Here is a 26,844-nt window from a genome sequence, read left to right on the forward strand (position 1 = left end):
CTTTTAGCTTTGGTCAGGCCCTTGTTCCAGCATGGCACCCCCCCAGACCCCTACCTCCGTTGTCAATCATCCAGCGATTCTGGCTGCCCATGGGATCCTTCTTTTTGATCACGCCCACCAGGTCTCCTTCCAGGAGAGAGACGTCCAGGTCTTGAGCAGCATTGAAGTTACGGTCGACCTGGAAGAGTTTCTCAGGCGGGTATCTTGCCAAAAGGTTGGCCCGGAGCTCATCCGACTGTAACATGTGGCTGGGCTGAAAGGCAACACCGCAGGCCTGGTCACCAGCACTCTCAACACATTTCCACGCCAGCCCCATGGCTTCCCATTTCCCCATACCAGGGAGGAAAGATAAGGCCAGCGGTGGCCACTCATTGCTCCTGGAAATCCTACTGGAGACAGGTGGCCCACCGCCCTGGGAATTCTGATCAAACCAGGGCACATTTGGACCCCCCTGAGTATGGCAATAATGGCTCTAGAGAAGGGATATGCTCATCTGGCTCAAGTTCTTCCACCTGTAAAATGGGAAGAATAAAACAGACCCTCCGTGGAAGGAAAAATGAGAGAAATGCTGTAGATTTAAGGGAGTCATTTGTTCCCTGAAGTAGAGTGATTCTTTCCTGCACAAGAATCAGGCAGTAAAGTATCTTAAAGCTGACTAATCGCCACCCAGGGAACTTTAGTACAACAGATCGGCTGACTTCCTTCTCACCAATGGGATTGGGTCCGCTGGGTAGAGGGTTATTTGCTTTTCAGAGAAGGACAAAAGACAAGCTGGTAAAATAGGCAGAGGGGACTCAGAATTACACATGAAAGGAGGTGGAGTATGGACAGGGATTCCTTTCTCCCAGCTTAAAGCTCCTGGTAACCCTGAGAGTCAACACAGCAGTGTACTCGGCACTAGGAAAACCTCCCTAATGGTCTGGGAACCCCATGAGGCTCAGGGACTATAAGATTAATCCAATTATCTTGTATCTATCCCTGTGCTCGAGGTGGTGCTTTGGCACTTACGAAATACTTAATAGATACCATCCTCATTAATTCTTTTTATTCTTAAGGGGAACTAAATAATGCTACTAATACTGGGACACTCAATCACTCAATGATATTTATTGAGCCCTTACCGCATGCAGAGCACTGTACTAAACCCTTGAGAGAGTGCAATACAAGAATTGATAAACACATTCCCTGCCCACAAGGAGCTTACAGTCTAGAGGGAGAGATAGACATTCATGTACATTTTAGACAAAGAAACTGGAAAGGATAAGTACCTAAGTGCTGTGGAGCTGAGGGTGGGGTGAATATCAGAGTTGATGTGGAAAGGCAGGTGAGGAAAAGGGCGAAATGAGGGCTTAGTCTGGACTCTTGGAAGAGATGTGGTTTTTAGGAGGGTTTTGAAGTTGGAGAGAGTGATGATAGTCTATTAGATATGAAGAGGGAGAAATGGGAGGGAGTTCCAGATCAGAGGGAGGATGTGGGCAAGGAGTCAGTGGTAAGACACATGAGAACAAGCTACATTGAGTAGGCTGGAGTTATAGGAGCCAAATATTTGGGCTGGTTTGTAGTAGATCAATGACATAAGGTAAGAGAGAACCATTATCTAACAAAGCTCACCTCCACCAGAAGGCCTCCCAGACTGTCCCCTTTTTTTCCTCTGCTCCCTCTCCCCTCCCCTCCCCATTGTCCTGACTCCCTTCCTTTGCTCTACCTCCCTCCCCACCCCAAAACACTTATGTACATATGTACATATTTAAAATTATAATTCTATTTATTTTTATTAATTCTATTCCATAATGAATTATATAGTTCTATTTATTTACAATGATGCTACTGATGCCTATTTACTTGTTTTGATGTCTGTCTCCCCCCTTCTAAACTGCATGCCTGTTGTGGGCAGGGATTGTCTCCGATACTGAACTGTATTTCCCAAGTGCTTAGTACAGTGCTCTGCACACAGTAAGTGCTCAATAAATACGATTGAATGAATCCGAACGAATGCCTTAAAACTGATGGTAAGGGGTTTTTGTTTGATGTGGAGGTGGATAAACAACTATTAGAAGTTTCTGAGCAGTGGGGAGATAATAATAATTATGGCATTTATTAAGCACTTACTATGTGCAAAGCACTGTTCTAAGCGCTGGGGAGGTTACAAGGTGATCAGGTTGTCCCAAGGAGGGGGGCTCACAGTCTTCATCCCCATTTCATTCATTCAATCGTATTTATTGAGTGTTTACAGTGTGCAGAGCACTGTACTAAGCGCTTGGGAAGTACAAGTTAGCAGCATATAGAGACGGTCCCTACCCAACAGTGGGCTCACAGTCTTCTGTCCCATTTGACAGATGAGGGAACCGAGGCACAGAGAAGTGAAGTGACTTGCCCAAAGTGACACAGCTGACAACTGGCGGAGCCGGAATTCGAACCCATGACCTCTGACTCCAAAGCCCGGGCTCTTTCCACAGAGCCATGCTGCTTCTTCAGATGATGACTGAAAGGTTTTTTAGAAAAACAACCTGGGCAGCAGAGTGAAATATGGACTGGAGTGGGAGGAGGCTGATGCAGCAGTGAAGGATCAGCGTGCTTGGATCAGCGAGATGGCAGTTTGGATGGAGAGGAAAGTGTGGATTCTAGAGATGCTGCAAAGGTAAAGCTGATAGTCTTGGATGACCCTGAATATGCAGATTGAAGGAGAGGGATGAGTTGAAGATAATACCAAGGTCCAGTGAGACAGGGAGGATGATGGTTCTTGTCTGAAGCGATAGGAAAGTCAGGGGGAGAACAGGGTTTGGGTTAGAAGACTGTAAGCTCATTGTGGGCAGGAATGTGTCTACCAACTCTGTTATACTGTGCTCTCCCAAGCACTTAGTACAGTGCTTTGCATATAGTAAGCGCTCAGTAAATACCACTGATGATGATGATGACGATGAGGACATGTTAAGTTTGAGGTGTCGGCAGGACACCAAGCAGAGATGTCCTGAGGGAAGGGGGAAACGCGAGATGGCAGAGAAGGAGAGAGGTCAGGGCTGGAGAGGTAGTTTTGGAATCATCCGTGGGCAGACGGTACTTGAAGCCGTCGTAGAGAATTAATTCTCTAAAGGAGATGGTATAAAAGGAGTATAGAAGGGAATCCAGAACTGAGCCTTGAGAGACCCACACAGAGGATGAGAGGCTGAGGAGGAGTCTGCGAAAGAGGCTGAGTAGAAGCAGCCAGAGAGATAAGACGAAAACCAGGAAAGGACGGGGTCTGTGAAGCCAAGGTTACATAATATTTCCAGGAGAAGGGGGTGGTCCACAGTGTCGATGGCACCTGAGTGGTTGAGGAGGATTAGCATGGAGTGGTGGCTGTTGGATTTAGCAAGAAGGTTATTGGGGACCTTAGAGAGGGATGTTTCTGTGAAGTGAAGCGGGTGGAAGGGGTCAAGGAGAGGAAGTGGAGCAGCAGGTGAACACAGCTCACTCAAGGAGTTTGAAAATAATAACGATAATAATAATGGTATTTGTTAAGTGCTTAAATGTGCCAAGCACTATACTAAGTGCTGGGGTGGAAACAAGCAAATCTAGTTGGACACGGTCTCTGTCCCTTGTGGGGCTTACAGTCTCAGTCCCCATTTTCCAGATGAGGTAACTGAGGCCCAGAGAAGTGAAGTGACTTGCCCAAGGTCACACAGCAGATAAGCGGCGGAGAAGCAATTAGAACCCATAACCGTCTGATTCCCATGCCCGTGCTCCATCCACTAGGCCACGCTGCTTCTCCCGGTAGAAGGAAGATGGGCCAATAACCAGAGGGTGCCATGGAGTATAGGAAAGGTTGGAAAGCAGCGGGGAAGGAACTATTGGAAAGTGAGTGGCTGAAGATTGTGGTCAAGGAAGAAAGAAGGGAGAGGGCAAGTGTTTTGATAAGGTTGGAAAGCAGCGGGGAAGGAACTATTGGAAAGTGAGTGGCTGAAGATTGTGGTCAAGGAGGAAAGAAGGGAGAGTGCAAGTGTTTTGATAAGATGTAAAGGAAAAGGATTGGAGGTTTCAGTGGAGAAGGAAGGAGTTGAGAAGAGGTGGGAGATCTCCTGATGAGATGCTGCTGGGAAGGATGGGAAACTTCCCAGCAGCATCTCATCAGGAGATCTCCCACCTCCTCTCAGCTCCTTCCTTCTCCACTGAAACCTCCAGTAGACGGAGGTTCTGCTAGGGAAAGTTGAAGGGGGGCAGGAGAGACAGACTGGAGAGGAGCAGGGGAGATTTGATCAATGATGCATGTGGCCAGGTCATTATGAGATTGAAACTGGGAGGGGATGAACAGGGGTTTGTGGAGGGAGTTAAAGTCTGAAACAGCTGCTGCAGACAATGGGTATGGGAGTCAATAAGGTGCCGAGGCAGAGGATAATTAAAGCAGGTGAGGATGAGTTTCAGATGGAAGAGGTTAGCCTGGTGTCTGGATTTTCACCTGCAGCACTCCCCAGATCATGTATAAGAATGGAGGAAATGTACTATGGAGCTGACACAGGGCTGCAGGTTGGTGATACGAGATTGGAGGAGGGTTAGAGGAGCGAGGGAGTTGAGTTCAATGGAGTGGGAGGTGTTGAGGGCGTGGATTTAAGTGTCAAGAGAAGGCAGGTTGGATAAGCACCACAGAGAAGCATCGTGGCCCAGTGGAAAGAGTCTGGGCTTTGGAGTCAGAGGTCATGGGTTTAAATCCCGGCTCCGCCAACTGTCAGCTGCATGACTTTGGGCAAGTCACTTAACTTCTCTGAGCCTCAGTTCCCTCATCTGTAAAATGGGGATTAAAACTGTGAAGCCCTGCCCCCCGCCCCACGTGGAACAACCAGACCACCTTGTAACCTTCCCAGTGCTTAGAACAGTGCTTTGCACATAAGTAAGCACTTAATAAATGCCATCATTATTATTATACGGAGACCAAATGGAGTATGATGACTATAGAAAACTGGAGCATCAAAAGATTGGAGGTCTATGTAGGACAGCAGGACAGATTTGCAGGGAAGAGGTGTGTGGGACAGAAGGCAGGTGAGGAATTTGTGGACAGAGTGGAATTTCCGAGTTGGAGGTGTTGAACTAGAGATGACTAGGAGCCCCCTTCTAGACTGTGAACCCAATGTTGGGTAGGGACTGTCTATATGCTGCCGATTTGTACTTCCCAAGTGTTTAGTACAGTGCGCTGCAAACAGTAAGCGCTCAATAAGTAGGACTGAATGAATGATGAGGTAGAGTGTGTGTCCACATTGGTGAATGGATGAAGTGGCGTGGAGCAAGCAGTTGGTGGAATTTAGGAGTGAGAGGAAGCGGACAGCAGAAAGGTTGTCGGGAACATTCACGTTTTGAAGTCTCCAAGGATCAGCGCAGGGACAAAGAAAGAGAGCACGAATGTCCCAAGCAAGGAACGTCCGCAGACGCACCTGGCAGAACTAGCTCAATCCTCAGAAGAGGGGGGTGATGCTCAGAACCTGTGGCTCAGCAAGAGCCGTCTACTCACCAGGCCCAGGAGGGGTTTCCGGGCAGATTGGCGCTCCACCGTCTTCCTCTCGAAGGGCCTTTTGGCGGCCGGCAAACTCTCGGGGAAGAAGGTGAACATCTGGAGCTGCTGGAGGACTCGGCTGTGCTCCTCCTGGAAGACGGCGATAAGGTTCCCCTCTCGGCCAGCGGCCTTCAGCAGCTGGAGCCGGGCCCAGGCCCAAGAGAAGAAAAAACGTGAGGGTCGGGGCGGGCCAGACGTGGGAACCGGCAGCCCCGTCCAAATCCACTGCGGGCAGAGCTGGAGAGCCCCCCTGAGCCCGCTGCAGCCTTGGGGCCGGGCCCCCGTCCCGAGCACATCGGGGCCAGCTTGGGCAGCCGTTCCAGGAGATGAGGAGAGACCGGGAAGCTGGCAGAAGCCATTTGTTTCCTTGGACTCAGGTGGAACTGGTTTGACCCAAGACTATTATTATTATAGCATTTCTTCAGCGCTTACTCTGTGTCAAGCACTATTCTAAGCACTGGGGTAGATACAAGATAATTAGGTTGGACACAGTCCCGGTCCCACACGGGGCTCAAAGAGAAGCAGCATGGTCTAGCGGATAATAATAATGATTATGGTATTTCTTAATAATAATAATGGTGGCATTTGTTAAGCGCTTACTACGTGCAAAGCACTGTTCTAAGCGCCGGGGGGGATACAATGGGATCAAGTTGTCCCACGTGGGGCTCACAGTCTTAATCCCCATTTTTACAGATGAGGTAACTGAGGCTCAGAGAAATTAAGTGACTTGCCCAAGGTCACACAGCAGACTTGTGGCGGAGCCGGGATTCGAGCCCACGACCTCTGACTCCAAAGCCCGGGCTCTTTCCACTGAGCCATGCTGCTTCTCTAAGCGCTTACTATGTGCCAAGCACTGTTCTAAGCGCTGGCGTGGATACAAGGTAATCAGGTTGTCCCACATGGGGCTCGCAGTCTTCATCCCCATTTTACAGATGAGGTCACTGAGGCACCGAGAAGTTAAGTGACTTACCCAAAGTCACACAGCTGACAAGTGGTGGAGCCGGCATTCGAACCCATGACCTCCGGCTCTCAAGCCCGGGCTCTTTCCACTAGGCCACGCTGCTTCTCTGAGCAGCTCTGATAGAGCACAGGCCTGGGAATCAGAAGGTCATGGGAAGCAGCGTGGCTCAGTGGAAAGATCACAGGCTTTGAAGTCAGAGGTCATGGGTTAAAATTCCAGCTCTGCCAACTGTCAGCTGTGTGACTTTGGGCAAGTCACTTAACTTCTCTGTGCCTCAGTTACCTCATCTGTAAAATGGGGATTAAGACTGTGAGCCCCCCATGGGATAATCTGATCATCTTGTAATCTCCCGAGCGCTTAGAACAGTGCTTTGCACATAGTAAGCACTTAATAAATGCCATCATCATCATTATTGTTATTCTAATACCGGCTCCACCACTTGACTGCTGTGTGACCTTAAACAGGTCACTACACTTCTCAGTGCCTCAGTTCCCTCATCTGTAAAATGGGGATTAAGACTGAGCTCAATGTGGGATGGGGACTGTGTACAACCCGATAACCTTGTATCTATCCCAGTGCTTAGTACAGCGCCTGACACACGGTAAGCGCTTAACAAATATCATAATTAGTACCTAATAGGACAGAAAACAGGTAATGAATTTTACAGATTCATTCATTCATTCAATCGTATTTACTGCGCGCTTACTGTGTGCAGAGCACTGTACTAAGCGCTTAGGAATCAATCAATCGTATTTATTGAGCGCTGACTGTGTGCAGAGCACTGTACTAAGCGCTTGGGAAGTACAAGTTGGCAACATATAGAGACGGTCCCTACCCAACAGTGGGCTCACAGTCTAGAAGGGGGAGACAGAGAACAAAACAAAACATATTAACAAAATCAAATAAATAGAATAAACATGTACAAATAAAATAGAGCAATAAATACGTACAAACATATATACATATATACAGGTGCTGTGGGGAGGGGAAGGAGGTAAGGCGGAGGAGGAGGAGGGGGAGAGGGAGGAGGGGGCTCAGTCTGGGAAGGCCTCCTAATGTTACAGATGAGCTGTAACATGGGTTCAGTTACAGATGAGGTAACTGAGGCACAGAGAAGTGAAGTGACTTTCCCAAGATCGCACACAGAAGGCAATGAGCGGAGCCGGGATTTGAACCCAGGTTCTCCGACCACTAGGCCATGCTGCTTTTCGAGTCTTACCCGGCTCCCTCCTCCTTCTCCTTCTCCGCTTGCCCGCCCAGCGCTCGGTCAGCCTCCCCCCAGGAGGGAAGGACGGGCGCTCACCGAGAGCAGGGGCCGCAGGTCCTCCAGGGCGCGGCGCACGAAGTCGCAGTGGGCCGCGGCGTAGCCCCGGATGCAGCTGGTGAAGAGGCCCCGGGCGTAGTGCCGGAACTTGGGGAGCTCATCCAGCAGCTGGGCATTCAGGGCCTCGTAGTTGTTCCGCGCCGACTGCAGCTCCTCCAGGGTCCGCTTGTCCTTCAGCTTCTCGGCCCGCTCGGTGCAGTTGTGAAAGTCCAGCAGCTTGTCGAAACGCTTCTGCACCAGCTTGTGGGGCCCCGTGAACATGCTCAGCAGCTGGCTCAGGGGAGAGATGACCAGGCGCTCCGTCCTCTCTTTCTGGGGGTGGGATGGAGAACCGTTCCTTGGGGACCATCTGGGCAGCCAGTTTTCCGCCCCTCCGAGGGAGCTGGAACCCTGCGGAGCCCACCCGACTCCGTCACCTGCCCCCGTTCCCCCAGTGGGAGATTTCCTCCCAGGTCTCTTCGCAACAGCTCTACTCCAGGTTCACGTAACGGTCTGCAAACCGCCCCATCCTCAGTTTGTAGCTGAGCGGCAGCATGGCCTGGTGGCCAGGGCCCGGGGCTGGGCATCAGAGGACCTGGGTTCTAATCCCTGCTCTGCTACTTGCCCGCTGTGTGACTGTGGGCAAGTCACTTCACTTCTCTGGGCCTCAATTTCCTCCTTCCCACTTCGACTACAGGCCTCGTGGGGGATAGGGACTATATCCAACCTAATTACCTCGTATCTACCCCAGTCCTTGGTACAGTGCTTGGCATCTAGTACGAGCTTAGACACCACGGTTGTTATTATTGTATTATTCACCCCCGTGGCCCTGCTCTTGTCCAGTCCACCTCATCATGAGTTTTGCTGGTCAAATGGATTGCTAACCAAACTACACTACAGAGGACTGCAGCCCCCATCTGCCCCTCTTACAAATGAGGTTTAGCTAACCTGCCTGTGGACCTGACTTTGGCTGAGATTTAAGTTGTGCCATAAATCTGCTGCACTGCAAGTCACGTCCTGACGGCGTGACGTCTATTCACTGTTACGTGGGCGAAGTTTCTATCAGTACAGAGGGCGTTTCTGGACAGGTGGGCTTTAAGGCTGGCATCGTTAGTCCCTGAGCTGGGGGCAGCTTTTCCACACTTGCCCAGGGGCCTACGCCCCTCCGCTAGCCTCAGCATCCCCACAGTCCTATATTCCTATCAAGAAGTCCCACCCTGCTCTCCCCGGGACCCAGACAGGTCTGCTCCCCCCAGGACATTCCCAGTTGCTTCTGGGGGAGCCTTAGGGGTGGCACGGAAATGGGATTTGACTCTCCCCCGCAAAACTCTATTTCAAGACTGCATTTGTCTGTAATGGCAAGACAAAGGAGGCCAACAAGAAGGGACCAACTGGACCTGGTAATCAATTAGATTGCTGTTTCCCAGCCAGAAGCCCAATGCGGGCCCCTGAGGGGATTCCCTGGGGTCTGGGGGCTGGAAATAGAGTGTAGCCAGTGGGAAGGGGTCAGCCCCTGGCTGGAGGGGAGGAAGGAAGGGGGTGTATTCAGGAAATGTCACTTACAAAATCAGTGAAGAGCTGGTCACTGATGAGGCGATGCACTTTCTCAAACTGCTCCAGGTCCCCATTTCCCTTCTCCACACACAGGTCCCACATGCTTATGGCAGCCAACACTTTCACACAGGCCGATTCCTGGAGTCGGGAGAGAGGCAGCCCTCTAGACTGTAAGTTCCTTGTGGGCAGGAAATGTGTCTGTTTATTGCTATATTGTACTCCCCCAAGTGCTTTGTAAAGTGCGCTGCACACACAAAGTGCTCAATAAATACGATTCAATGAAAGAATAATAATAGTAATAATGGCATTTGTTAAGCACTTACTATATGCAAAGCACTGTTCTAAGTGCTGGGGAGGTTACAAGGTGATCAGCTTGTCCCATGGGGGGGGCTCACAGTCTTAATCCCCGTTTTACAGATGAGGTAACTGAGGCTCAGAGAAGATAAGTGACTTGCTCGAGGTCACACAGCAGACATGTGGTGGAGCCGGGATTCAAACCCATGACTTCTGACTCCAAAGCCCGTGCTCTTTCCACTATGCCACGCTGCTTCTCCATGAAGGGAATTTCCTGGAACCCCCCTTTATCACTCATCTGCCTGACTGCAAGTGGGTTTCCAGGGAAGATCTTAATTAATTATGGTACTTGTTCATTCATTCATTCATTCAATCGTATTTATTGAGCGTTTACTGTGTGCAGAGCACTGTACTAAGAGCTTGGGAAGTACAAATTGGCAACATATAGAGACGGTCCCGACCCAACAGCGGGCTCACAGTCTAGAAGGGGGAGACAGAAAACAAAACAAGAAACTCCTCATCCTTGGCTTCAAGGCTGTCCATCACCCCGCTCCCTCCTACCTCACCTCCCTTCTGTCCTTCTCCAGCCCAGCCCACACCCTCCGCTCCTCTGCCGCTAATCTCCTCACCGTTAGGCCTCGTTCTCGCCTGTCCTGCCATTGACCCCTGGCCCACGTCCTCCCCCTGGCCTGGAATGCCCTCCCTTCCCACATCCACCAAGCTGGCTCTCTTCCTCCCTTCAAGGCCCTACTGAGAGCTCACCTCCTCCAGGAGGCCTTCCCACACTGAGCCCCCTCCTTCCTCTCCCTCTCCCTCCCCCCTGCCTTACCTCCTTCCCTTCCCCACAGCACCTGTATATATGTATATATGTTTGTACTTATTTATTACTCAATTTATTTTACTTGTACATATTTATTCTATTTATTTTATTCTGTTAATATGTTTTGTTTTGTTCTCTGTCTCCCCCTTCTAGACTGTGAGCCCACTGTTGGGTAGGGACCGTCACTATATGTTGCCAACTTGTACTTCCCAAGCGCTTAGTACAGTGCTCTGCACACAGTAAGTGCTCAATAAATACGATTGAATGAATGAATGAATATTAACAAAATAAAATAAATTGAATAAATATGTACAAATAAAATAAATAGAGTAATAAATACGTACAAACATATATACAGGTGCTGTGGGGAGAGGAAGGAGGTAAGGCGGCGGGGATGGGGAGGGGAGAGGAAGGAGGGGGCTCAGTCTGGGAAGTAAAGTGCGCTACACACACTAAATGCTCAATAAATGTGATTCAATGAATGAATAACAATAATAATAATAATAATAATGGCATTTGTTAAGCGCTTACTATGTGCCAAGAACTGTTTAAAGCACAAGTTAATCAGTTTGGACACAGTCCCTCTCCCATGTGGGGCTCACACTCTTCATCCCCATTTTTTTTTTTTAACAGATGAGGTAACTGAGGCCCAGAAGTGAAGTGACTTGCCCAAGGTCACACAGCAGACACGTGGCGGAGTCGGCATTAGAACCCAGGGCCTTCTCACTCCCAGGCCCGTGCTCTATCCACTAGGCCACACTGTTTCTTTGCATCCTCAGCCCTTAACTTTTGTTTCAGACCGGACTAGCTGAACAAGCTGTGGCAACTGGGAAAAGGTAAAGGTTGGAGCCTTTTCATACCTGGGAAAAGGGGAGGTCTCTCTCATCCCACTTTTCCTAGATGGGGGTCTTGAATAATCCAGGTCTAACTCAATGCTTCACTCAATCACAAAACTAGACTAGTTTCCCTCTAGATTATAAACTTGTTGTGGGCAGGGGATGTGTCTGATACAGTTATACTGTACTCTCAAGAACTCAGTACAGTGCTCTGCACACAGTGAGTGCTCAACAATAAATAATAATAATGGTATTTAAGCGCTTACTATGTACCACACTGTTCTAAGCACTGGGGGAGATAAAGGTCAATAAATATGACTGACTGACTAAACTGGAAGCTCCTTGAAGGCGGGGATTGTGTCTACCAGCTCTACTCTACTTTTATCTAGTACAGGGCTCTGCCCATAGTAACCCCTCAATCAATGCCACTGGTTGGAAAAAAGAAAAGAAGAAACTATAGGAATATAATCTCAAGTTTTTCCTTTAGATGAGGGGCTTTTTCTTGAAAGCTTCGCTTCGGGCTGAACTTCTTAATTTCCTCTTTTGTCCCTCATGGAAATGAATACTTCCAGAACTCAGATCCAAACGAATGTTGCTGCCAATCACGGGGCTATATAAGTTATCTGGATAATCCTTTCCTCGATTATCTGAGCACCTTCGGACTCCACTCTTATCTAGGAGGTGGCTCGATATTAGCAGTTGGGGGCAAGGTCTTGGATGAGACTTCACCAACCTAGGTGTGCGGGGTCATTCCACAGAAGTGTCCTTAGGGAAGAGACTTGTGGGGATCTGCCTCGGGGGGTGAAGAACACATGACCGGGGTGTCGGGAGGGGATTGCGGGTATCTGTGTAGAACCCAAGCAGGGCTCTCTTGATAAGTCTGTCCCTAGGTGAGGATGTTTGGATAATAGAAAGGGGACTTTCAAGGGGACCAGGTGTGCCTCGGAGGCCGGACGCTCCCTCATAGGGTTGTATCTCTATGGGATTCCCCCATTCGCCGGGTTCCCTCTTCCCTTCCATCTTTCTCCTTTTCCTTTCCCAGAGTTCCTAGCCTTTCCTTTAGCCTTAAAAACTGCAATTTTTGCACAAGCTCAGTTCTTTGGCCATGGGGGATCATCATCATCATCATCAATTGCATTTATTGAGCACTTACTGTGTGCAGAGCACTGTACTAAGCGCTTGGGAAGTACAAGTTGGCAACATATAGAGACAGTCCCTACCCAATAGTGGGCTCACAGTCTAAAAGGGAGAGACAGAGAACAAAACTGAACATACTAACAAAATAAAATAAATAGAATAGATATGTACAAGTAAAATAAATACATAGAGTAATAAATATGTACAAACATACATACAGGTGCTGTGGGGGAGGGAAGGAGGTAAGATGGGGGGGATGGAGAGGGGGACGAGGAAGGAAGGGGCTCAGTCTGGGAAGGCCTCCTAAGAAGGGATGATTTAAACTACCCCCCAACCTCCCACACACATCATCCTTAGCTTAAGTTCCAGAGACCAGGCATGAGCCATGTCATTTCCCTTTCATATTACCAAAGGGTAAAGATGGAGTCAGCATGAACAATAACAACTGACCTCAGAGAATCCTAGCCTTTGACTCGTTGTGGGCAGGGAATGTTTCTGTTTATTGTTATACTGCCCTCTCCTAAGCACATAATACAGTACTCTGCACCCTGCAAGTGCTCAATAAATACAATGGACTGACTGACTGAACTGGTCTGACTCAAAATAGTTCCCTGGGGTGCTAAGGACTCTGTGATATGGTGCTGGAATTGGCGTCACCCAATAGCTTTCACCCCTCCCAGGGTTATAGTCTACCCAAAAGGCATTACCAGCAATCAGTAAATTCAATGGGAGAAGGGATGCTAGCCAGTAAGAGATCAAGCAATAACGTGGTGGGCATACGCCATGGTGTTTGACCTCATGATGTGTATGAGAACTGGATTTGAGCGGATTAATGTCCAGAGAAACAGCTAGTCCATGGAAAGAAGGTTATATTGAATAATGTTGGGGTCCAGGACAGGGAGGGAGAGAATGAGTTCTGCAACGAAGAGGAATTGTAGATAACTAGTTAAAAGCCACCCCCTCACACACTATCCTTGCCCGCCCCCCCACACAAAAAAATGAAGGACTATGCAATGGACATTCTACATGGGGGAAAGGGAGTTCCAGAAAAGCAAAGCGCAAACGAAAATCCTTCTAACAGTACGGTTAACCAATTCTGCCCTTCGGGGCAATGGTCGCTGTCTTTACTCACCCGGATGTGCTGGAGGTACAGAGACAGGTCTCGGATAAAGGATTTAATCAGTCTTTCTTGCATCCGGAAATTCTTCTCTGTTTCCTCAAATGCTTCATCTCGGATCTGCTCAAAAGACAGAGTTTTGGAGGGCAGTGAACTTGGGTATCTGGGTCTTCAACCGAGCCCCAGGTAAAGGGACCCCCTAGATCCATAACCGGGGGGCAATCGAGTGTGCGCAAGCCTACTGGTGCAGGCCTACGGGTGGGCTGCACCCTCGGCCCACCCCAGTCCCCAGAGCCAGACCCAAAGCTGCAATGAAGGCAGGGGCCTTACCTGAGGAGCAAAGCCAGTGAGGTGCTTCAGGTGACTGCTTACTCGATTGGATTTCTTGATGATGGAGTGAATGTTGAGCTTGGAAATTTTCTCCATCAGGCTGTCCTCATCCCCCTTGCGGTATTTGAGGACTAGGGAGCAAGATTTGGTCAGTGGGCCCACTGGAATTTACCGAGCACCCGCTGAGTGGACAGTGCTACGCTAGGAACCTGGGACAGGAGTTGAAGGTCAGACAGCAATATCCCTGGCCTCGAGGATCTCACAGGCTAATACAGGGCAGCAGACCAACATACAATAATAATAATAATGGCATTTACTAAGCGCTTACTATGTGCAAGCACTGTTCTAAGCGCTGGGGAGGTTACAAGGTGATCAGGTTGTCCCACGTGGGGCTCACAGTCTTCATCCCCATTTTACAGATGAGGGAACTGAGGCACTGAGAAGTGAAGTGACTTGCCCGAAGTCACCCAGCTGACAAGTGGCGGAGTCGGGATTTGAACCCATGAACTCTGAGTCCAAAGTCTGTGCTCTTTTCACTGAGTCACGCTGCTATAATTTGGGTATAGATCCACTCAGAGAAGGAGAGAGATGAGCAGAGTCAACCATTATGTTTGCTGGTTGGGGAACAGGGGAAGTTAGGGTGGGGCCTGCACCCCAACTAGAAGGAAGGGAGGAGTTGGGGAGGGTGGGCCAAAGGGGCCGTTTGGCTCTCTAGGATTCAGGAGGAGGGACCAGGAATAGAATGGGAGGAGTCCCCAGAGGCAAGCTCATTATGGGCAGGGATCCTGTCCACTAATTCTGTTGCATTTTATCAATCAATTGTATTTACTGAGTGCTTACTGTATGCACAGCACTGGACTAAGCACTCACTCATTCATTCAATCGTATTTATTGAGCACTTACTGTGTGCAGAGCACTGTACTAAGCGCTTGGGAAGCACAAGTGGCAAAATATACAGACGGTCCCTCCCTAACAACGGGCTCACAGTCTAGAAGGGGGAGACGGACAACAAAACAAAACAGGTGTCAAAATCATCAGAACAAATAGAATTAAGGCTATATGCACATCAAGCAGCGCGGCTCAGTAGAAAGAGCCCGGGCTTGGGAGTCAGAGGTCATGGGTTCCAATCCCAGCTTTGCTACTTGTCAGCACTGTGACTCTGGGCGAGTCACCCAACTTCTCTGGGCCTCAGTTACCTCATCTATAAAATGAGGTAACTCATTTTACCTCTGGAGAGCTCTGCACATAGCAAGTGCTCAGTAAATACCAGATTGCTTAAATGATTGACCAAGGATGTGGCTGAGGATGTGGGAGCAGGTGGAGGGTGGAGTTGGCCCCTGGAAAATTGGGAGGCTCAAGTCCACAGTTCTTATTTGACTTTGAGGGTGATAGGACAAGGCAAAATTATGGAACTGGAAGAGCTGGGTGGGAAATGACTCTAGCTGTGGGAGTATGGAATCATGTAGTGACGGTAAAGGCTGGAGGCACAGAGACCAGAGGGAAAGCGGTTCCATTAGCCTCTCTGAAAGAGGCAAGTCTGGGCTGGGGCAAGACCTGGGACTGATTGCTCAGTCCCCTGTCACCAATGTGCCCCAGGCCAGCATTGGGGAAAAGGTGTCTTAAGGCAGAAATACCTGCTCAAAGAAGGCGCGGTAGTTCCATCCCTTAGGCCAACACCCCCACTTCTCTAGATGACTCTACTCCTCTTGCAAGCTGGGCCCTCGAAAGCACTCACCCATATTCTCTGGGTCATCTACAGCCACGGAATTGCCCAGAGCTCCTAGTACAGTGCTCTTCATGTAGTGGGTGCTCTCTGAATGCGACTGAATGGCTGACTTGCCCAGATTTGAGGTAACCAAGGCCTGGACAGATGGAGGAATGGAAGGACCCCAGCTCCACTGAGGAGAGGGGCTGGGTTTTCCAATGGACTGCGTGGGCGGCCGGGAGAGAAAGGGATGAAACAGAGGCACTGAAGATTGCCTGCTATGATGGGCGTGGGACCTGAGCAGGGTAGCGGAGGTGCCTATGATGGCAGAGATAATGAAAGGGTGGGGAAATCAGGAAGTTCTCTCATTATCACACTATGTTCTAGGTGGTGGCAGAACATCCAGTCTGTTAGGAATCTCAACAACAGGGTAAAATCTGGGTCTGGGCTCGTTAGCATCATCTGAATCTGGGAGGAAGATAAACATGCCTGTGAACTCTTCCAAGTTAGCCCTCCCGCAGAGTAGATTTCCTTTCCTTCCTTTGACTTGCCTCCACCACTAGAAATTGGGGGTGAGAATGTTCCCTCCCACACTGGTCTTCCCACAGAGCCTGTCATCTTCCCTCCATCTTCTGCACTTCCCTCCCTCTATCTTCTGCACTGCCAACCTGCCTTGGAGAGGCCATTTAGATGCCAAGAAGGGCTTTTTTTCTGGGCACCGTGCCAGTCTTACCGAGGTCCTTGCGCCGTTTATACTCGTTGATGTTAACGTTGATCTCCTTGACGGCCAGGACAGCAGCCGTCAGAGGCACTTTGTCAGGATGGGACTCGGGGGTGGAGTTGAGCAGCTCCATTAAGAGCAGAGGGTACCGCATAACCCTCTGCACCGGTTTGATGAGGAAGGAGCCCAGGTTAATGTAATTTGTGCAGCCCCTGAGGAGGGAAGGAAGACAGTTTGCTTCAGTTACGAGCCTAGCCTGTGCCCATCCCAGTTTCCCCCTCCCTGTGGCCACTAGCATAATTCCTTACCCGCAAGCATTTCTCGGGACCCCTGTTCACCCCAAGCCCCCAAAATGAATGCTCTGGGCCTCCCAAAGATAACCCCTACGCATGGATTTTCAGCCTGAAGCGCACAATCTAGTGTCGGTGACGACCCTGCTCTGGAATTTCTTCTTGTCCCTATAGTTCTCTGAATCCCTAATCTCAGAATTCATTCTCAAATGTGCTCCCCTCCCCCACTCTTTTCACAGACTCTCACTTTTATTCTCCAGGAAACACAGAGCCTAGTCCTGTGTCTACCCCAAACCGTGACTCTCATGCTAGTCAGACCCTATAGGCTTCAGGATTCAGCCTGAAGCACTAGTCTCTCACAAGATCCACAAAACCCCTTCCAGTTTCTCTGTGCTGAGAAGGCCAGACAACAAAAAAGCCATGGGGCAAAGGGGAGAGGATGCTGTGCTGTGCTGGCCTAGAGAAAGGCATGGAAGTGTGGGTAGATGGACTCTTCCCTCTCTCCCTTCCCTCCTCTGTACCCCTCTCCCCCTCCAAACCAGGAAGGGCAGAGCCAGAAAAGATGACACTTACCACTCGCTGTACAGGCTCCTGTGAGGCAGCAATCAGGAAAGGAAAAAGAAAATCAGCAGTAGGTTAATGGGACCTTTCACATCACACTGCTCCATCACAAATTTTCTTGGGTAAAAGCACACATTGATACTCCTTCTGGCGTACCTACCTTGGGAAAAAGGAGGCTGGGCTTGGCCCCCAAACTCTTAGTACCTCTCCCTACCTATGCATCATGTTGGCTGGGATCCATTGCAGACCTGGAGGTCCTTGGTTAGATTTTAGGGGAACCTATCCCATTGACCTCCTCAGATAAACTCTATTTGGCCTGTGTTCTCCTTTGTGGCTTATGTGGTTATTCTCCTGGTGCTTGAGGGTGGGGAGTTTTGGGCCCTGGCTCCATCTTTCCTAGAGGTGTCAAGTCCCGGGGAGTGACGCCAAGCGTGGAGAAATAACAAGGCAGCCTGGAGGAGGAGGGAGAAAATGAACTGACTGATTGAGAATGACTGACTGAGAAATGCCAAGGTGGACTCCTGACTCCTGCTGCCAACTCCCTCCTTGGCCCATACCAATGTTGAGAAGGATTATGGGATTCTGGATGTCCTCATTCAAGGTCTAGTATGGACATGTAGGGAATAAGGCCTGCAAGTCTACAGGAGAGTTAGGCGGACAGAGTCATGGGAGGGCAACTAAAGAACTGATATTGTTGCTACAGATTCTCTCCCACATCCCTCCACCACCAGTCCCTCTTCCTCCTCTACAAAGAACATCCCCCCTCTTCCTCCTTCTATAACGTTTCTCATAGGCACCCCTTCCCCACAGTTCTTACTGTAGCCCTGACCCTAACCTTCCTGGGCCCCAGTTAATGCAATATCTTCTCTGCTGGCAACCTCTACACCGTAAGCTCATTGTGGGCAGGGAATATATCTATTATATTGTTATACTCTACCCTCCCAAGCGCTTAGTACAGTGCTCTGTCCCAAGCAGCTTCTCTGTCCAGAGAAGCAGCATGGCTCAGTGGAAAGAGCAAGGGCTTGGGAGGCAGAGGTCATGGGCTCTAATCCCAGCACCATCACATGTCTGCTGTGTGACCTTGGGCAAGTCACTTAACTTCTCAGTTCCATCATCTATAAAATGGGGATTAAGACTGTGAACCCCCCGTGGGACAACCTGATCACCTTGTAACCCCCCAGCCAGAGCTTAGAACAGTGCTATGCACATAGTAAGTGCTTAATAAATGCCATCATCATTATTAGTAGTAGTAAGTGTGCAATAAATACAACTGATTGATTACTCCTGGACAATTTAATTCTAGCTGAGTCAGCCCTGACCTATGGTGACCTGTACTGGCTATGCCGAAGACTCCTAGCTCATGAGGGGAGGGAGAGCAAGAAGCAGGGCCAATCTGAGGATTGTCCTGAAGTCTAGACCAGCTCCAGGGGTTGCATTCTGGGGAGGAGGAGGAAAGGTGCGAATGTGGAGGAGGAGAGTCAGGAAAGGATATTCTGAAGGCCAAAAATAGGGGGTCGAAGTGGAGGAGAAAGGGGTCAGGGTGCTTACTTGAGGGTTTCCAAGGAATCCAGCAAGGGCTTCTGGATCTTCTCATCCTTCTCATAGACCTCCAGCAGGGCAATGGCCTCATCGTGGTTTTGGCAGTACACTTTGTACACCCCCTCAAGCTCATCTCGATGCTCCAGGAACACGGGCCCTTTGGGAGAAACAGGGACGTCCAGAGCTGTGAGTGAGCAGCAACTTTCTCCTCCCCAACCCTCTGGCAAACCTTTCCCCCAGCCCAATGCAATGCCCCCATCCCACTCGAGGTCCCAAAGTGGTCTAGGGGAAGGAGCCCGGGCGCCGGAGAACCTGGGTTCTAACCCCGGCTCTGCCACCTGCCTTCTGTGTGACGTTGGGCAAATCACTTAACTAATCTGTGCTTCAATTTCTTCATTTGTAAAATGGGGATGAAATCAATCAATCAATGGCATTTATTGAATGTTTACTACTTGTTCTCCCTGCCACTTAGATTGAGCCCCATGTGGAACACAAACTGTGTCATATGTGACTATCTTGTATCTGTTCCAGCGCTTAGTACAGTGCTCGGCAAGCAGTACCCATTTAGCAGATGCCTCAGTTACAATTTGGTATTATATGGGCGGTTCAACCTCCCCAGCTAAAGCTCTAAAGTGTGTTATGAATCATTCAAATCATCATCATCATCATCATCATCAATCGTATTTATTGAGCGCTTACTATGTGCAGAGCACTGTACTAAGCGCTTGGGAAGTACAAATTGGCAACATATAGAGACAGTCCCTACCCAACAGTGGGCTCACAGTCTAGTCTGTGTGGAGCTCTGCTATCTGAGGAAAGTTAGGAACTTCAGCACTGGGAGAAGGGAGTGGGACCCTAAAGGCCCCAAACTTCTCTCTATGGGTGGGAGAGACAGAGAGAGAGAGAGATTTAGTCGGGAATTCCTGGGTTTTCCGATCCTCTCAGCACGAACCAGGATTGTGAGATGCAGCCTGGCCTGGGCCAAATCCAATGAGAAAGCCCAACAGGTGCTTTCTTGGGGCCTGGCCTCAGGGCTGAAGGATGGACAGGGAGCAGGGGAAGAGGCCAAGAAGCACTGTTGGGGTTTGTAATAATAATAATAATAATAATAATAATAATAATAATAATAATAATTACAGTACTTATTAAGCACTTACTATGTGCCTAGCACTGTTCTAAGTGCCGGAGCAGATACAAGTTGATCAGGCTGGACACAGTCCCTGTCCCACGTGGGGCTCACAGTCTTAATCCCCATTTTAGAGATGAGGGAACTGAAGCACAGAGCAGTGAAGTGACTTGTCCAAGGTCACACAGGATCATGTGGCAGAACCGGGATTAGAACCCAGGTCCTTCTGACTCTCAGGCCCACGCTCTTTCCCACTTAGCCTCTTCTCACGGCTGTGAGAAGCAGCGTGGCTCAGTGGAAAGAGCCGGGGCGTGGGAGTCAGAGGTCACGGGTTCTAATCCCGGCTCCGGCACGTGTCTGCTGTGTGACCTTGGGTAAGTCACTTAACTTCTCTGAGCCTCAATTCCTTCAACTGTAAAATGGGGATTCAGACTGTGAGCCCCACGTGGGACAACCTGATCGCCTTGTATCCCCCCCAGCGCTTAGAACAGTGCTTTGCACATAGTAAGCATAAGCACTTAACAAATGCAATCATTATTATTATTATTATGTTGTAGCTCCAGAGGGTGGGGAGGGAATTCCAGCACCTACTTCCATGCCTTTTTGAATCATTGTGCCCTTGAACCTGCTAGGTGGTACCTTGTCACTTCTTTCTTTCTTGCTCGGTGGTTCCGTGGGCTCGGGCTCACCAGGGTGGGTTTGGGGGGATGCCACCCCTCAGAGATCCAACATAAGGCGGAAGGAGAGGAGGCCTATACGCCCCAATCTTGGCCTGAGCCTGCCTTGCTTTTCCTCTGCTTGACCCCCCTGTAGGTGCTGCAATATGGCAGAAGTGAGCCAGGCAACTGGAAACCACCCCGCTGCCACCTCCAAATTCTTTCCTACCAGCCAGGGTGGCCAGAAACTGCACTCCGGTTCAGTGGAAAGAGCCCGGGCTTTGGAGTCAGAGGTCATCGTCATTATCAATCGTATTTATTGAGCGCTTACTGTGTGCAGAGCACTGTACTAAGCGCTTGGGAAGTACAAATTGGCAACATATAGAGACAGTCCCTACCCAACAGTGGGCTCACAGTCTAAAAGGGGGAGACAGAGAACAAAACCAAATCCCGGCTCCACCAACTGTAAGCTGTGTGACTTTGGGCAAGTCACAACTTCTCTGTGCCTCAGTTACCTCATCTGTAAAATGGGGATTAAAACTGTGAGACCCCTGTGGGACAACCTGATCACCTTGTAACCTCCCCAGAGCTTAGAACAGTGCTTTGCACATAGTACGTGCTTAATAAATGCTATTAATATTATTATTATTATTATTACCAGGCAGTAAAAGCCTACCCATCAAGGATAGAACATGGTAACCTAACAATGTGGGCCTTAAACCATTCCAGGATGGTGTTTCTGATAGTGGATCTAGGTTTAAATCAGAACTTTTGTCCTGAGCTCGCCTGGCTTTTTCAAGGACCCTCCTCATTCATTCATTCATTCAATCATATTTAATCAATCAATCAATCAGTCGTATTTATTGAGCGCTTACTGTGTGCAGAGCACTGTACTAAGCGCTTGGGAAGTACAAGTTGGCAACATATAGAGACAGTCCCTACCCAACAGTGGGCTCACAGTCTAAAAGGGGGAGACAGAGAACAAAACCAAACATACTAACAAAATAAAATAAATAGAATAGATATGTACAAGTAAAATAAATAAGTAAATAAATAAATATTGAGTACTTATGAACTCAAAGGCAGTTTCAGGGTCAGGGTCCCCAGAAAGCATAAAGCAGTGTGGCTCAGTTGAAAGAGCCCGGGCTTGGGAGTCAGAGGTCATGGGCTCTAACCCCGGCTCCGCCACTTATCAGCTCTGTGACTTTGGGCAAGTCACAACTTCTCTGTGCCTCAGTTTCCTCATCTGTAAAATGGGGATTAAGACTGTGAGCCCCACGTGGGGCAACCTTGATTACCTTGTATTTCCGCTTAGAACAGTGTTTGGCACATAGTAAGCGCTTAACAAATACCAACATTATTAGTATTATAAAGCTGGCAAACCCTGGTTTCAAGATGAACTTTCCATGGGTCTTTAGAAAATCTACTATCCTTTTTCTAGCAACTTCCATCAAACACTAGTTGGCTCTCCACTGTATTTCAAAGCACTGTGTGTGGGGCTGGAGGTGGGAGGGAGTCACCACCAGAGCAGACAATGGGGAGGCTAATTGGGAGTGAGAGGGAAGAGGGAGATGCTGCTGTTGTGCCCTCCACCTGCTGGGCTCCACTTTAGTGCTGCACTCCTTGGGGTGAATAAGTGTGAGCGTATGAGTGGATGTATAGGTGTGAGTAAGAGGGAAGAGGGAGATGCTGCTGCTGTGCCTTCCACCTGTTGGGTTCCACTTTAGTGCTGCGCTCCTTTGGGTAAGTGTGAGCGTATGAGTGGATGTACAGGTGTGAGTGAGAGGGAAGAGGGAGATGCTGCTGTTGTGCCCTCCATCTGTTGGGCTCCACTTGAGTGCTGCGCTCCTTTGGGTGAATAAGTGTGAGCGTATGAGTGGATGTATAGGTGTGAGTAAGAGGGAAGAGGGAGATGCTGCTGCTGTGCCTTCCACCTGTTGGGTTCCACTTTAGTGCTGCGCTCCTTTGGGTGAGTAAGTGTGAGCGTATGAGTGGATATATAGGTGTGAATGAGAGGGAAGAGGGAGATGCTGCTGTTGTGCCCTCCACCTGTTGGGTTCCACTTTAGTGCTGCGCTCCTTTGGGTGAATAAGTGTGAACATATGAGAGGATGTACAGGTGTGAGTAAGAGGGAAGAGGGAGATGCTGCTGTTGTGTCCTCCACCTGTTGGGCTCCACTTTAGTGCTGCGCTCCTCGGGGTGAATAAGTGTGAGCATATGAGTGGATGTATAGGTGTGAGTGAGAGGGAAGAGGGAGATGCTGCTGTTGTGCCCTACACCTGTTGGGCTCCACTTGAGTGCTGTGCTCCTTTGGGTGAATAAGTGCGAGCATATGAGTGGATGTATAGGTGTGAGTGAGAGGGAAGAGGGAGATGCTGCTGTTTTGCCCTCCACCTGTTGGGTTCCACTTTAGTGCTGTGCTCCTTTGGGTGAGTAACTGTGAGCGTATGAGTGGATGTATAGGTGTGAGTGAGAGGGAAGAGGGAGATGCTGCTGTTGTGCCCTACACCTGTTGGGCTCCACTCAAGTGCTGTGCTCCTTTGGGTGAATGTGTGAGCGTATGAGTGGATGTATAGGTGTGAGTGAGAGGGAAGAGGGAGATGCTGCTGCTGAGTCTCCCACCTGCTGGGCTCCACTTTAGTGCTGCGCTCCTCTGGGTGAATAAGTGTGAGCATATGAGTGGATGTATGGGTGTGAGTAAGAGGAAAGAGGGAGATGCTGCTGTTGTGCCTTCCACCTGTTGGGCTCCACTTGAGTGCTGCGCTCCTTTGGGTGAATAAGTGTGAGCGTATGAGTGGATGTATAGGTGTGAGTGAGAGGGAAGAGGGAAGAGGGAGATGCTGCTGTTTAGACTGTGAGCCCACTGTTGGGTAGGGACTGTCTCTATATGTTGCCAACTTGTACTTCCCAAGCGCTTAGTACAGTGCTCTGCACACAGTAAGCGCTCAATAAATACGATTGATGATGATGATGATGATGATGCTGTTGTGCCTTCCACCTGTTGGGCTCCACTTTAATTCTGAGCTCCTTTGGGTGAATAACTGTGAGCATATGAGTGGATGTATAGGTGTGTCCTGGGCATAGAAGGGCTGAGTCGATGGAGGCTAAGAGACCAGAGAGAAAGACTGATGAAAACTTCAGCCCACAGAAGTCCAGTTTCTAAAAAATGGTTGAAAACGCCTGATCGTTTTAGTCGGCTATCTCAATTGTTTTGCCCAGAACGACTAATAAGTAGAAAACTAATGAACTGAGTTTCAAGCCCGGGAAGCAGCGTGGCCTAGTGGGAAAAGCACGGCCCTGTGAGTCAGGGGACCTGGATTCTAATCCTGCCTCTGCCACTTGCCTGCTCTGTGACCTTGGGCAAGACACTTCACGTCTCTGTTCCTCAGTTACCTTAAAGATGGGGTTTAAATACCTGTTCTCCCTACTTAGACGGCCAGCCCAGTGTGGGTCAGGGAATGTGAGCGACCTTATTAACTTATCTACCCCAGCACTTAGAACACTGCTTGACACACTTAAATGCTTAATACACTATTAAGTGCTTAATTACACTCTATTAAGTGCTTAATAAATATCATAATAATAAAACCATAATAACAATTTCTTCTAATCCTTGCCTACCCCCTTGTGGAAAGATATAGGGATGGGTAACAAATGGGAAAAGCAACACCAAGGAACCGGATGTGTGTGAGTGTGTGCACACACAAAGCAACACAGCTTATTCATTCAATCGTATTTACTGAGCGCTTACTGTGTACAGAGCACTATACTAAGCGCTTGGAAAGTACCAGTCGGCTTGGTGATAGAGGGGCCTGGGAGCCAGAAGGACTTGGGTTCTAATCCTAACTCTGCCACATGTCTGCTGAGGTGACCTTGGGCAAGTCACTTAACTTCTCTGGGCCTCAGTTATCTTGTCCATAAAATGGGGCCTCATGGGGGACAGGGACTGTGTCCAATCTGATAACTTGTATCTACCCCAGCGCTTAGAAGAGTGCTTGGTACATAGTAAGCGCTTAATAAGAACCACAGTGATTACGTGTGTGTGTGTGAGCATGTGTGAGCATGCTTTGGTTTTGGCTGAAGAAAAATACTGATTCAAGGGGCGAAAGGGTTCTTGCTTGCTCTCCAACTAGGGATGATTCTGCAGGTGAAGGGCTTTGACAGTGCCCTGAGTTATTTGTGGCTGATTTTCAAGCACAGGTGTAGAGAAGCAGCATGGCCTAGTAGACAGAACACAGGCTCGAGAGTCAGAAGGACCTGGGTTCTAATCCTGCTCTGCCACTTGCCTGCCATTTTGATCTTGTGCAAATTCATTCATTCATTCAATCGTATTTATTGAGCGCTTACTGTGTGCAAAGCACTGTACTAAGCGCTTGGGAAGTACAAGTTGGCAACATATAGAGACAGTCCCTACCCAACAGCGGGCTCAGTTACCTCATCTGTAAAACAGGAATTAAGACTGTGGGCCCCACTTGGGACATAGACTGTGTCCAACCTGATTAACTTGTTTCTACCCCAACGCTTACTACAGTGCCTCGCACGCAATAAGCGCTTGACAAATACCACAGAAAGAAAAGATAAGCCACAATCTGGATAATAATAATAATAATGATGGCATTTATTAAGCGCTTACTATGTGCAAAGCACTGTTCTAAATGCTGGGGAGGTTACAAGGTGATCAGGTTGTCCCACGGAGGGCTCACAGCCTTAATCCCCATTTTCCAGATGAGGTAACTGAGGCACAGAGAAGTTAAGTGACTTGCCCAAAGTCACACAGCTGACAATTGGCGGAGCCGGGGTTTGAACCCATGACTTCTGACTCCAAAGCCCGGGCTCTTTCCACCGAGCCACACTGCTTCTCAGTGTCTTGGATGTCAGTCTTGGAATCATGGCATCACTGGGCCTGCAAAGAACCCATTCAATACCAGGTCTACAATGCCCTTGAGAACTGATCTCCATAGCATACTTCATTCATTCAATCATATTTATTGAGCGCTTACTGTGTGCAGAGCACTGTACTAAGCGCTTGGGAAGTACTTGGTTGGTTTAGGGAGATGCGACGGGAAGACACCTTACCTACGGCATCTGCAGCCTCCAGGGCAACCAGCAATTGCTTTGAGGCATTAATCACCATCTGGATATTTCCAAAAAGCCCTTCAAAATCTATGTTCTGCACCTGGAAGAGAAGGAATCATAGAAAAAAGTGGTGAAGAGGTGCTCAGATGTTAGTACCATTCCCCCATCACCAGGCAGAACTCATCTTTCCCCCTAACCCCCTTAACTTTCCATTCTCAGTCGGTGGAAACACACCGTCCTTCCCATCCCCGAAGACTGCAAAATTGGTGTCATCAATCAATCGTATTTATTGAGTGCTTATTGTGTGCAGAGCACTGTACTAAGCGCTTGGGAAGTACAAGTTGGCAACATATAGAGACGGTCCCTACCCAACAGTGGGCTCACAGTCTAAAAGGGGGAGACAGAGAACAAAACCAAACATACTAACAAAATAAAATAAATAGAATAGCTATGTACAAGTAAAATAAATAGAGTAATAAATACGTATAAACATATATACATATATACAGGTGCTGTGGGGGGGGATGGAGAGAGGGGGGATGGAGAGAGGGAGGAGGGGGAGAGGAAGGAGGGGGCTCAGTCTGGGAAGGCCTCCTGGAGGTGAGCTCTCAGTAGGACCTTGATGGTCTTGGTCTTTGCACAAAGACTTCTCCTGCATGTATGATCATCACTCACACTTGCAACTTCTTGACCATCTTATACTCATTCTTATCACTGACTCTTTGTTAGGGTTCAACTGTCACATTCTCTCAACTGCCAAATCCTGCCAGTTTTTCAGCATGCCACCTCCTGGATCCACCCCTTCCTCTTCACACAAACTGCCACCACACAGGTACTAGTTCTGGTCTTGTCCCAACTAGAGTATTGCATTAACTTCCTCACTGGTCTCCCAGCCTCTCCAGTCTGTCCCTCTTCCAATCAAACATTCTAGGTGCTGCTGCCCAGATCATATTTCCAAAGCATCACTTGGCCCATTTCTCTCCTCTCTTCAAAACTCTCCTCTGGTTCCTGAGTCTTTTCATATCAAACAAAAGCTCCTCACAGTCGGCTTAAATGGTCTCCACCATCTGCCCCACCTTACCTATCTGCTCTCTTCACCTGCTAATCCCCCGACCCACGGCCTTCGTTCCTTCCGAGCCAACCTTCTGGCTGTCTATCGGCATTATCCTACCGGCCTCCCCTCACTCACAGTGATCCTACGATTTGCAACTCCCCCCCACTCACCGCCACCTCAGACAGACCACAGTTCTCCCCACATTTGAATCCCCCCTAAAACTCCACCTCCTCCAACAAGTTTTCC

General features: G+C 49.0%; 1 protein-coding gene across 3 annotated transcripts in view; it reads right to left on the bottom strand.

Moving 5' to 3' along the window:
* The window catches only part of LOC119925582 (dynamin binding protein), a 183,880-nt gene that overhangs the window by 4,237 nt on the left and 152,799 nt on the right, over positions 1-26,844 (bottom strand). For all 3 annotated transcript variants that reach the window (XM_038743898.1, XM_038743899.1, XM_038743900.1), the window contains 10 exons: positions 25,545-25,644; positions 18,696-18,843; positions 17,160-17,177; positions 16,309-16,508; positions 13,871-14,001; positions 13,556-13,660; positions 9,346-9,474; positions 7,783-8,115; positions 5,477-5,656; positions 55-253 (listed from right to left, as the gene is read on the bottom strand). In XM_038743898.1, coding sequence (XP_038599826.1) covers positions 55-253; positions 5,477-5,656; positions 7,783-8,115; positions 9,346-9,474; positions 13,556-13,660; positions 13,871-14,001; positions 16,309-16,508; positions 17,160-17,177; positions 18,696-18,843; positions 25,545-25,644 — 1,543 coding nt within the window. The remainder of the gene's footprint in view (positions 1-54; positions 254-5,476; positions 5,657-7,782; positions 8,116-9,345; positions 9,475-13,555; positions 13,661-13,870; positions 14,002-16,308; positions 16,509-17,159; positions 17,178-18,695; positions 18,844-25,544; positions 25,645-26,844) is intronic.

This window comes from Tachyglossus aculeatus, chromosome 3 (assembly GCF_015852505.1).
Source record: "Tachyglossus aculeatus isolate mTacAcu1 chromosome 3, mTacAcu1.pri, whole genome shotgun sequence".
Classification (NCBI taxonomy): Eukaryota; Metazoa; Chordata; class Mammalia; order Monotremata; family Tachyglossidae; genus Tachyglossus; species Tachyglossus aculeatus.